This window comes from Cynoglossus semilaevis, chromosome Z, assembly GCF_000523025.1.
Source record: "Cynoglossus semilaevis isolate Cse_v1.0 chromosome Z, Cse_v1.0, whole genome shotgun sequence".
Classification (NCBI taxonomy): Eukaryota; Metazoa; Chordata; class Actinopteri; order Pleuronectiformes; family Cynoglossidae; genus Cynoglossus; species Cynoglossus semilaevis.
Window position 1 is genome coordinate 1,142,510 of NC_024328.1, and position 12,126 is coordinate 1,154,635.

Here is a 12,126-nt window from a genome sequence, read left to right on the forward strand (position 1 = left end):
CAGGCAGCAGCCGCCATGCAGGCAGCGGCTCTGGAGCAGCTGCGGGAGAAACTGGAAAGCGGTGAACCGCCTGAGAAGAAGATGATGATGGTGGCAGAGGAGCAGCAGAGGATCATGCAGCACGCGCTGCAACAGAACCTGTTGGCCATGGCCACCCAGCTGCCCCTGAATATCAAAATCAACAACAGAGGTTAGACAATCTATCTCAGTCCTCAGTATGAAACACCACACAGGGCATCATTTACTACAAAGTACTTCATTTTCGAGCGGAGGCTACAGCGCGGATATTTCAGATCAGTTTTCTTTAGCTGTCGGCATTGTTTCACTAAAGAGTTTCTACTAAATCAACATATTATGATGCAGCTTAAAAATAATTAGATATTGATAACATGACTGTTAAAATATAGTGTAGAGTTAAACACAAATTCGCCCCATTATGGTATTATAAACCACAAATATGAAAACAGCTATTACTTCACTTTAAATAGTATCAAATTATATTATGTGTTGCATTGTATCTGACAACTAAATTGCAGCAGGAGTTTTCCCTAGCCTCTCTAGAAGGCGACAGATTCTTAAAGTGGGGGATGGGTCCTCCCTAGTGGGAACTGAGCCATTTCAGGGGGCAGAAAATGTGTCACAATGGGAAAAATGCACCAGAATGTGTGGTTTTGGGGGGGCGGGGGGAGCACTGCTCAAGGCCATTAGCTTTTCATCTCTTGAGTGCTACAAGTGGTCTGTTGCCCCCTGTTGACCTGGTCCTCACAAAAACAACCTAAAAAAATTAAGAAATATAGATAGCTATATATGTCATATATATGACATCAGATAAAATAACAAAAAAATACTAAAAGAGTATATTGCTTTAAATAAAAATAAACAGAAAGTAATGCTAAAAGGTGACATTACAAGAAAATGCACGTTGATGGCTTACCTGTTATTTGACATTTTTCTTTCTAAAGTTTCTTAAACTTTGCCTTTAAATAGTGTTTTGAAAGTGCATTTTCTGTGGCTGTAGTAACGTGGCGTTTCCCCACTAATTGCAGAAAAACACAAATACTGTCCAGTCTCAGATCCGGCCGTGCACGCCTGAACCACTAATGTGCACATAGTCCATCACAGAACATGTGTAATTTGAAGCTGAGCTCTACACAGATGTGATGAAGAAATAGCTCCTCACCACCGGCACAGTCAGAAGCTGCCCATCTGGCTGGGCTTCGGCTGCAGCCAGAGCCGCTCATGACAAGTCATAAGTCACATATGACTTAATGATAGAGGCTAAAGGAAGAATAAGGGGCCTATCTGCTCAAGTGTGATATCATTTCTGTCTGCATGGCTGCCTCGCTCGTATTAGTCATAATAGTAGGCCTTGCACTTGATACGTGATGGAGAAATGAGTGAGAATCTTTCCCAGGTTAATTCCCACGCTGGCCGTCTGACGCTGGCTCTCACTTATAAACACTGTCATTTAAAGATTACATCCAAACACTATTATTTGTTGCCACCCAGATGCGCTCAGATGGATAAATGTGTGTTTGCAGGTAGTTTGATATCGCAGTGACTCTGTTGTACAGTTGTTGTTTTATTTTTAATTTTTTGATATTTTACAGCCTGTCACATTTCTTTGTCAAGTTCTCCAACTGTGTGTGGAGATAGAGATTCATCCATAATCCACATGTACAAACATCTGTAACAACTTTTGACAGTTCCCTCTCCCCCAGAACTCTTTAATACAGCTCTCCTTATCCTGTCACTCTCTGAATTATCACCAATACTCTTCTTGCTTCTTCTGTTCCCTTTCTAAATGCTCATATTGAGTTTTTCCCCTCTCTCCTTCTCTGCCTCCTCTCTTGACAGATGATAGACAAGAGACCGCATTGAACCTGTCTACCAACGGCATTAGCAGCATCAACATGTCAATAGAAATAAATGGAGTTGTCTACACAGGTAAATAGAGGGGCCGTTTGCTGATGTAATTGCAGGCAGGAAATTCAATAAGTTATAGCAGCACCCTGGTGCTTAGTCCTCCACGCAATTTGATGTCTTTGCTATAAAATCCATCGTAATGAAGTGGCAGTCCAATATAGTTAAAAAAGTTAAATATCTCAAAATTGGGCCTGTGGATTTGAGGTCGATCTGGCTTATTGTCTTATGTGCCTGAATAGAGTGTGTGCATGTGTGTGTCTGTGTGTGTGTGTGTGTCAGTTGAAGTAATTACTGCCTCTGCTTTAACTTGGGCCGAGCGTTTGTCCATGTCACCTGCCACAGGCTCACACTGACTGTAAAATCAGCTCATCTTACAGACGTATGTTCTGTACTACATATACAGTAGAGTCCATATAGTCGCTGCATAAATTACATATGCTCACCTATTATTTATGTGTAATTACAGGTCACTGAGGATTTAGTACACAATGGTTTCAACATAAGGTTAAAGGAGACAAGGAGACATAGTCTTTACTGTCTGCACAAATGATGAAGAATGAAGAATGAGAGTTTTACAAAGTGTTCTGTGTAATCTAATCCTAATTCTGTTTGCATGTGAAAACAAACAAAAAAAAATGGCATAAAACACCAAACATACCATCATTAATTAAATGATTTAGCCATAGCTGAAAGGCTGTGATTGGTGGAACAGAGGTCTGCTGTTTTCTTTGATTTACAACTAGGCTTTTGTACAATGAAAAGCAGTGAACAATAATTACTGGACAGAGGAGTATTGTCCTCACAGTAAAAGATGGAATTTAAGAAGAAAAAACAAGAAAAATCCTGAAGAACATTTAAAAGTAACAGAACTGTCTCAAAAAAATCACCATTTGAGTGTTTTCAGCACAAATACAAGTATTATGCAGGTTTTTTTGTTTGTTTGTTTTCATTTTTAATGAAAATACGACAATCCTGAGTATATGCGTTGACTTTGTTTGTGGTAATTGTGATTAGGTCTGAACTGACTTTACTTCCTGCTCCCCAGGCGTCCTCTTTGCCCGACAGTCACCCATAGCAGCAATGGGCCACCGTGGGAAACACAACAACTGTCAGACTCAGGGAAAGACCAGTCCCATCCAGTTCCAGCCCTCCTGCTCCTCTTCCTCCTCCTCCTCTTCTTCCCTCCATGGACACAGAAACACCTCCCCCTGAGCACGTTCTGGCCCTCTTCACTTCCTCCTCCTCTTCCTTCTACTACTCTTCTCACATCACCACCGAGGAGAGCCACCATCCTCCTGACCACATCAAGCTCTCATCCACTAGCTGTCCAAAGTGGATTTGTTTCCACTTGGTTTTCAAATTTCCTTTAGATACCAAAAAAATGAAAAGCAGAAAAACCTTTACAGACATATTTTGGAAAAGGCTTTCCTTCTCATCATAACTCCAACGACTCAGTGTCAGTAGTGTCTGTATCCACGACAATTAACTGTATGAGTGTGTGTGTGTGTTGCAAACTTTTTGATTGAACAGCTTGAAGCACAGAGCACCATCAAAATAAGGCATGAATAAGGTTTGTGGCTTAGTTGTTTGTGGTTTGTTTGGTTGTTCATTTGTAGGCATTTTTAACAAACCTCGGATCTTCAGCTCCAGTGTCCTGACCTGGTCGTTACAGCGTGCGTGAAGACAGGCAAAGTGCATCTGAGGAGGATATGATCAAATATTCCTCATAGAATGACTGTCCAGTGTGTGTGGTTTATGGTAGCATATCAATATAACAGTCAACAAAAAAGCTCAAAAAATGTGTGTATCCACCAACAAGCGACTCCCACGTGACCATTTCTTTCAGTTATGTAGAACTAGCCTTCTCTTTGACCGGAGATCAATGCCTGGGAATATGTTTTCAGGAGGTAAAGTTCCTTTAGATGAGTAAACACTAAAAACCCAGAGGTAAAAAAACAACAGAATGACGATTGACGAAGTTAAATCGTAATCCGTTCCAAATTGAAGAAGGTTCCGCAACTCTTCCAAACTTAAGGGAAGCTAAACTTACGTTTAGGATAGGCGGACTTAAAATGTGTGGTCATGACTCCAACTAGGACTTCAACCATCAATGAATAATTACAAATGTAGTTGGTTTCACAACAAACATCAAAACAATGACAATGACACATTTTTTTCACCTTAGAGCCATCTACCCTTCAAGACATAAACTATAACTCAGCCTTAAAGCCAAACAAGACAAGTTGGATCAACATAAGGGCAATAGATGTGTTGGACCACCTGACCCTGCATGTTTTGTGAGCTTGGTGAAAGTAAGCCCATCACTGTTCATATTCAGAAGTTCATCAGAAGCCTTAGCTTGTGTGATCATCCACAACTACTGAGCATATTTTAATGTCCGTTCACTCTGTCCACGAAGTAGCTGCAATTTGCCACATCCAATATGGCTGCTTTAATCATTTCAAATAAGCCTTTATTACTAAACTCCCTTTCTTACTCACAAGGCAAATCCATAAAGCTCTTGAGAAAACAGCACAGCTTAATTTGCAAGATGAACGCAAACTGTATCCAGACAAATTCTCCCAGAAAGCGATCAGCTTTGTTCCTGTCCAGGTCTTTCTTAATGGGTTAGGGTAAACATTACAGGACATGTCGTTGCCCCATTGTTGTGGTTGTGGTCAGAAATTCTTACAAATCTTGGCTGCTGCAGAAGGTGGCTGTGTCTTGGTGCCATCGCTGATTTTTAATTCACATTGTAAAACGGAAGCACAAAAGGGGAAGGAAGAGAGTAAACTAAAGTTCTCACGTGAAGCAGATGCACAGCACAGTGAGATTGCACAGGTGATTTCTGCAACTCATTGGGAGGAAAGTCATTTTAATGGAGTTTAGTGTCAGAAGTCAGTTGGAAAAAAGTGAGTTCAACATTTAAGGCCGAGTCAAAGTCACTGAACAGAGTCCGAGTCACCTTTAGTCCTCAGAGGTGTGGGGCTGAGGGCTGTTTTAACTGGAGGGCCCGAAGCAAAGTCATTGGGTTAGTTGGGGGTTTAATATACTTTAACTAGAAGGAAATGTAGTGAATCACACATCTGTGCAGTGAGACACAGTCGTTTGTTTGTTTATTTAGAACAAACATTTTTGTACATTTGAATGCAACAAACTCTTTAAAAGACACAAGAGACCTTGTCAATCAGTAGATACTAGCTGTGGTACTTGGGCTGTACTGTCCCTCATCCACCTGATCTTTCAGGATGGGTGAGTTCCAGTTGCTGACTGGAGTGACAAGAAAAGAAAAAAAAAAGTACACGTTGAGTAGAATCTGAGTTTTCCTTTACTTTATTGATGCACTTGTGTCTACTGTCAGAGAGTGTCTCTCTCTTTCTCTCTTCTCTCTCTCTCTCTCTCTCTCTCTCTCTTGCTCTTTCTCTCCTTTCATAAATATATATAAAAGATTTATTGTGAAGGGAAATGGTTATTGGTTTATAGATATGTGGGTTTTTATTAAGTCTGCAAGAGCATTTTAATCATTTAAGTGCAGATTTTTATTTATTATGTTTTATAAAGCATCCTGCTAACGTTGCATTGGCGCCACCACTTTGTTTTGCGAGTCTTCTTGAATGCAGATACCTCACAAGTCTACCTGTACATAGTCATAGTAAAGTATAACGACATGAAATACCTCATAAATTCCATTTATTTTTATTGTACAGCCACTTGAAACCAATGTTTCATCCGATCACTGGAGTGTTTTTTTTTTCTTTGCTTATCGTTGTTTGTGTGAGTATACCAAAGAAGGGAATATTTTATTGACACACATCTACCTCATTTGTTATAGACTGTGCCAACAAATGTGTCCACAATCTTAATTGCAAGTGAATTCATGGTGCTTCATATCCATGTCTGTGAGAATACAAACGCCTGTCGGTTAAATATGGAAACACAAGCAGAGAACTGTCCCAGAAAATGAAGTATCCTGTTGAAAAAAATGCTACTTTTATGTTGGGTGTTGTGCCGGCGCAACAGAAACAGCCTTTGAGTGGGACACAGGAATGACGAGAGAAAAAAGAAGCTGCGCAAAAACATGAGCACGGGGAGGAACGACAACGTCACGTGTTGACTGTGATCTGATCCAATGGTTATTGCCAAAACGTGCACCTGCACAAAATGGTCATCAATGACATCATCACATGATCCCACTACGGTAGCTGTCCTCCTCTCTGTGTCCGTTGGTTCATGCAGACCCTCCACTCAATTTGGAATTGTGTGTGACTATGGATGAAGGTGTAACACAATCGTGCAGCAGGGGACAATCGTCCACCTCGATCAAAAGTCAGTTGTTAGTGAAGCTGCTGAAGGCGGCCGGTCTTTCTGATCCTCACTTTGACTTGAAGTGTGTTTGCAACAATCGAAAAATGTTTTTGATTCACAGGTAGATGAAGCAAAGGTTCAGCTGAAACTTTATTTAAAAAAGAAAATCCTGTTGTGTTTGATCCATAGATGGTAGAACACTGGAACCACCTTGACAAAAATAAACAAAATGGCTGGATTTTGGATAAACCTACCGAATCTGGACAATCTGGAATGTTATCTTGTCCACCGTAATGTCTCTCATGTCCTGACAGAGCTCAGGTGCCCTGATTATTTATCGATTATCACGTGTTTCTAATCTTAACTTAAAAGAAGTAGCTGAAACCAAAGCTGAAAAAATATATAGAATTGAAAATCTAACTTTTTAGATGTTTATCAGTATAAGTTAGCTCTAAAGCCATGGTTACACCACAAAGTACCAGGAACTGTTAGTGCCAGGACAAATTTTTGAGGAACCAAACGGTCACTTACAACAACAGTATTTTCTCCAAAAATGAGAATCGGGAGAAATTCATTCAAAAACAGCTTACAGAAAATGCCTTGGTTCAAAAGTCATCTTTGGAGGGGAGAACCAAGCCTTATGAAAATTATTTTTCTCCGTGATTGTGGCAGGCTTTCTGAATAATCAGGGAAAAGCTGCCTGTGCTTTCCAATAGTCCCAGCTCTGGAAAGTTCTTCAACTTAGTTCTAACCCATTTTCCTCCTTCCTCCCTGAACTCTGTTGATGCTGGAACCACAAGTTCCTAGTACTCTTCCTAGTACTCCGTGGTACACACATGGCTTTGAGTCCTCTGCAAATATGTACAAGGCTGAATCTAAAGAGTTTTCTTTGTTTGAACGTTTTTTTCTGTTTCTTTGATTGACATTTGACATGACAATGTTATTACAAAACTACATTTATACCTAAAAAAAACATTTAATTTAGTGTCACCAGGGAGCAAAGAAAAGCAATTTTCACACTTTTATGTGTTGAGGTGGACAAACCTGTTTCTAACTCAAACAGATCTTCATTTCCTTTTCCTGATGATGTATTTTCTTCTCTAAATCTTGCTACAGAGATTACCTGCCACCATGGTGACGAATTGTCTTGCTTCCTGTTCGGAGGAAGATCAAATGAAACAATGACTAAATGATTGAAAATGTGCAAAAGTCAGCTGTGTAGGATTGTCATGGGTCTGGTCCTGGACTTCTAGGAATTTTTTTATTCCTAACTTCCATGATCCAACTTCGGCTCAAGCGTTGGTTCTGTCCCCTTTAGTGCAGTGCTGGAGCAGCGTACTCTCACCCTGTACATACTGCTGAACAAAGCCAAACACTTCAGATGACGTAACTGTGAGCCTGCAGCAGCATGGAATCACATTGTTTTTACCAAAGAGATTTTTTTTTTCAAGCTGTGACTGCACTCGCTTACATTTTTTATGGTCCCACCTTGAGCAGAGCAAATGAGTGTGTGACAGCTCTGCATGCAAAACAAATATATGAATTTATTATGTAACCAAATAACCTTGTTTACTTTGTATTTTATCTATGCTATGCTGGTAGTTTTTAGGCACTAACCGCTTACTTAGCTGTGTATGACGCTTTCAGTGTTTCTTTTATGTCCCTTTTTTTGTCCAACTTGGATGAATCCAGTGCATTATGGGAATGCTGGATTGTGGTGCTCAGGGGTTCAAAATATATTAAAAAAAAGAGGTGAAAGCGATTTTCCTGTTTTGCCATTTGACTTGTAGTGTATTTAGAAATAAAATCATTCTTTTAAACGTCACTCAATGACTGGTTTGTTGATTTGTTCTCAGAGATTCTTGTATTTGACCCACATTATTGATACAAATTGATATAGAAAAATTGATCAAATATCAAAACTGGACTGTAATCATGTGACTGCACAAAGGAGAGCAACATTCCTTTAAGTACTTAGTACTTAAAGGATGTACTAATCTGTATTTGCAACAGCATAACAAACACCATCAACAACTAATCCTAGAAAAATTAAATTTGTGATGTCAACATGGGGTACTAAGCTGAAAAGGATAGACCTTCAAAAAGACTGAAATCTTCAGACCATGAACCACTTATTTGACCATTTTTCAACAACTTTGGCAGCTACGACAAGAAGATGATGTGTGGTGGATTAGTGGTTAAGGAAGCAGACTTAGGTCTGAAAGGTTTCAGGTTCGAGTCCCCCAGCTGCCAAGTTACCACTGAGGTGCTCTGATCATGTCACCGTCCTCACTCACTGCTCCCTGGTCCTTAAAGCTGACCACTGTTCACTTTGGTGATGGGTTAAAAACAGAGGTCACATTTGGTTGTGTGCAGTGGTGTGCTGTGTCACAGTGACAAGTAGTTCACTTTCCTTTCTTTTCCTATTTCAAATAATAACGGTTGTATTACCTGTGTCTAATACAGTCACTAACACACATTTTCAGTTGCGTTCCTATTGGTGAACATTTCAGAAACCCTTACTTACAAACACAGTTGGACAATGACAATGTGAGTCTGTCGTTTACTAAACCGTTTCAAACCACATTTAAAATATATTAAAGGTTTTATGTAAATCTGTTTTTACACAAATTTGACTTTCTTTTGTTTGTTCTGTGTCATTTTTGTCAACTCTGCCACTAGACTGAGGTTAAAACAGTGGAATTGTTAAGTTTATACATTCATTTATTCTCTATATTCTTTCTGATGATTTAAAACTATGTTTGTGTCTGTCTCTCTCCCTTTCCACCTGTTTCCTAGTGATTTTGTGATTTATGGATTTTGTGAATGAACTTATTGCACCTGTGGAGAGTCTGTGGATGAAGGTGGAACACAATCATCCACCTCGATCAAAAGTCAGTTGTTAGTGAGCAGCCGGTCTTTGTGATCCTTACTTTGACTTGAAGTGTGTTTGCAACAATAGAAAAATCTTTTGGAGATGAAGGTAGATGAAGCAGAGGTTCAGCTGAAACTTTATTTAAAAAATCCTGTTGTGTTTGATCCATAGATGGTAGAACACTGGAACCACCTTGACAAAAATAAACAAAATGGCTGGATTTTGGATAAACCTACCGAATCTGGACAATCTGGAATGTTATCTTGTCCACCGTAATGTCTCTCATGTCCTGACAGAGCTCAGGTGCCCTGATTATTTATCGATTATCACATTTCTAATCTTAACCTAAAGAACCAGTGATTTTTTTTTACTTTGTAAATTAACTTCCTGCACCTGAAGAGGGCCTCGTGCTGCAGTTGGGTCCTGCCTACTTTCACACACTCAATGCAGAACAAATATACAAAAATACCATTCATCTTATTTCGAAACACTATAAAACATCTCATTCACAAGTGGTTTTATTGATTATTTAATATAATTTTAAGTTCAGTGGAATATATTTCATGTAACTTGGGTAAACAGTGATGGTTTTGTTAATTAATTGTAATTAAGAGCAGAAACTTGTGACATGTGACTTTTGTTGTCATTTAAACAAAACGTAAAATTTCATTAAAAGGACAGCAATCGTAATAAATGTGCATTAAACAAACATTACATTTTTATGCATTTTTATGACGTTTAATCAGTGGTAGAGGCAGCTGGACGTCGGATGACTTTCTGATGCAGCAGTGTACACACACACACCTCATTTGGAGCGGATACTAAATTTCTTCCCCCACTCCAAAAAACAGAAAAAAAGAAACACCCCAGCAGAAGCGGTACTGACATTTGTCTGTCTCTGCTGTGTGCACTGCAGACTGATGCCTCACCTTATTTTATAGTAGTGTTATTGATTAGCCCTGTGCTTGTCAGTGGTGCATAAAATTAACACTGTGTTATAGGACCATGGATTTCTGTCAGCCTGTTGACAAGATAACCCATTATCGGACGACCCGGCCTAATTTGTTTGTGTTTATTCAGAAGTATAAAGTAACATTCAGCCGGCCCCAATAATAAGTCTATTACTTGCAAATCCTCGTCGCTCCATCGATGGCCACTAATCTTGGCTGCTCCTAATTACAGGAGGATTCTCAGCGTTAATTAACCAATCTTTATCCCATTTTACCTGCTTAATGCAGCACTCAACCACACTGTTTGCTGAGCCACAGGGTTTTTGTGTGCTTCACTCTGCTAAGGCTCAAATGCCCTTTTTATTTAGTTAAAGAAAAAGAACTAAAAAGTTCAGCGGTCCAGAGACAATGTTGGCTGATGGACATATTGGAAAAAACTGGAATGAAACAAACAGGAAGATAGTTGGACTTTATGTAGAAAGTCATAAAGACAAGGAAGAGAAGTGAGAAGAGTGGAGATGTTTCACTATGGTGGTGAAAATAGATAATAGTATGACGTATGTCTCAAGGTAGGACTCAAGGGTCACTCACTTCTGTCCCTCAAACACAAACTTTTTTTCCAACTGTCCTAATCCATGGTGAACAGAAAAAAACCCAATCCATTAAGATTATTTCTTTACAATTTAAAAAGAAAAAAAAAATCCAATTGTGTTGCTACATTTAGCACAAGGTGCTGATTCAAGAGCCAACATTCTGTCCATGCAGGACCCTCCCAGACTGGACCTGGACCAGAGCAGACATACTTTGTCTCTGTCCGATTTGTCTGAGAAATGTTGACTTTTATTTTATTCCTAAGAGCTGTATAGAGGGGAAACAACGACTAGTATGCAAAACCACACAATGGGTTTACATTCCATAGTATTTACAGTCACATACTGTACTACAGTACACTGCAGATACTGCAGTGAATGACCTGAAGACACCAGGATGGACGAATCAGCTCTATATTAATAATAGTCAGTGCTGTGTTGGGAGTACAAGCCAGCCACTAGGGTACACGAAGCCGTGTTTATAGTGCCGGTCCCAAGCCCGGATAAATGGTGAGGGTTGCGTCAGGAAGGGCATCCGGCGTAAAACGTTTAGCTAAATCAAATATGCAGATCAATAAAACGATTTCTATACCGGATCGGTCGAGGCCCGGGTTAACAACGACCGCCAACAGTGCCGTTGACCAACAGGGCACTGATGGAAATTGGACTACTGTTGGTCAGAGACAGAGTCAGAGACAGAGAAGAAGAGGAGGGCGTTTGGTTAGGAGAAAAAGAGAAAAGATGAAGAATAGAAGTGTTAGTCTGAAGTTTGGAACTTTGAATGTAGGTACAATGACAGGGAAAAGCAGAGAAATAGCTGATGTGATGGAGAGAAGAAGAGTAGATATTTTGTGTGTGCAGGAGACCAGGTGGAAGAGCAGTAAGGCTAGAAACATTGGAGGAGGCTACAAACTGTTCTATCATGGTTCAGATGGGAAGAGAAATGGAGTAGGGGTGATCCTAAAGGAAGAATATGTAAGAAATGTGGTAGAGGTGAAAAGAGAGTCAGACAGGTTGATGTGTGTGAAGGTAGAAGTAGAAGGAGAGATGATTAATGTTGTTAGTGGTTATGCCCCACAGGTGAGCTGTGAGTTGGAAGAAAAGGAGAAGTTCTGGAAGGAGCTAGATTGGATGGTAGAGAGTATCCCCAGGAGAGAGAGAGTGGTGATTGGAGCAGACCTAAATGGTCATGTAGGGGAAGGGAACAGAGGAGATGAGGAAGTGATAGGCAGGTTTGGTGTTAGGGAGAGAAACGTAGAAGGACAGGCAGTGGTAGATTTTGCAAAAAGAATGGAAATGGCTGTGGTAAACACATATTTCCAAAAGAAAGAGGAACATAGGGTGACTTACAAGAGTGGAGGCAGGTCCACACAGATAGATTATATTCTATGCAGAAGATGTAATCTCAGGGAGATTAGAGACTGTAAGGTGGTGGCAGGTGAGAGTGTAGCCAAACAACATCGGATGGTAGTGTGCAAAA

At 40.0% G+C, this 12,126-nt stretch overlaps 1 protein-coding gene across 1 annotated transcript in view; it reads left to right on the top strand.

Annotated features, from left to right (window-relative positions):
- arid3c (AT rich interactive domain 3C (BRIGHT-like)) overlaps window positions 1-8,132 on the top strand; it is a 57,027-nt gene extending 48,895 nt beyond the window's left edge. The window contains exons 7-9 of the mRNA XM_025053400.1: window positions 4-190; window positions 1,858-1,947; window positions 2,972-8,132. Coding sequence (XP_024909168.1) covers window positions 4-190; window positions 1,858-1,947; window positions 2,972-3,138 — 444 coding nt within the window. The 3' untranslated portion in view covers window positions 3,139-8,132. The remainder of the gene's footprint in view (window positions 1-3; window positions 191-1,857; window positions 1,948-2,971) is intronic.
- Window positions 8,133-12,126: the final 3,994 nt, after the last annotated feature.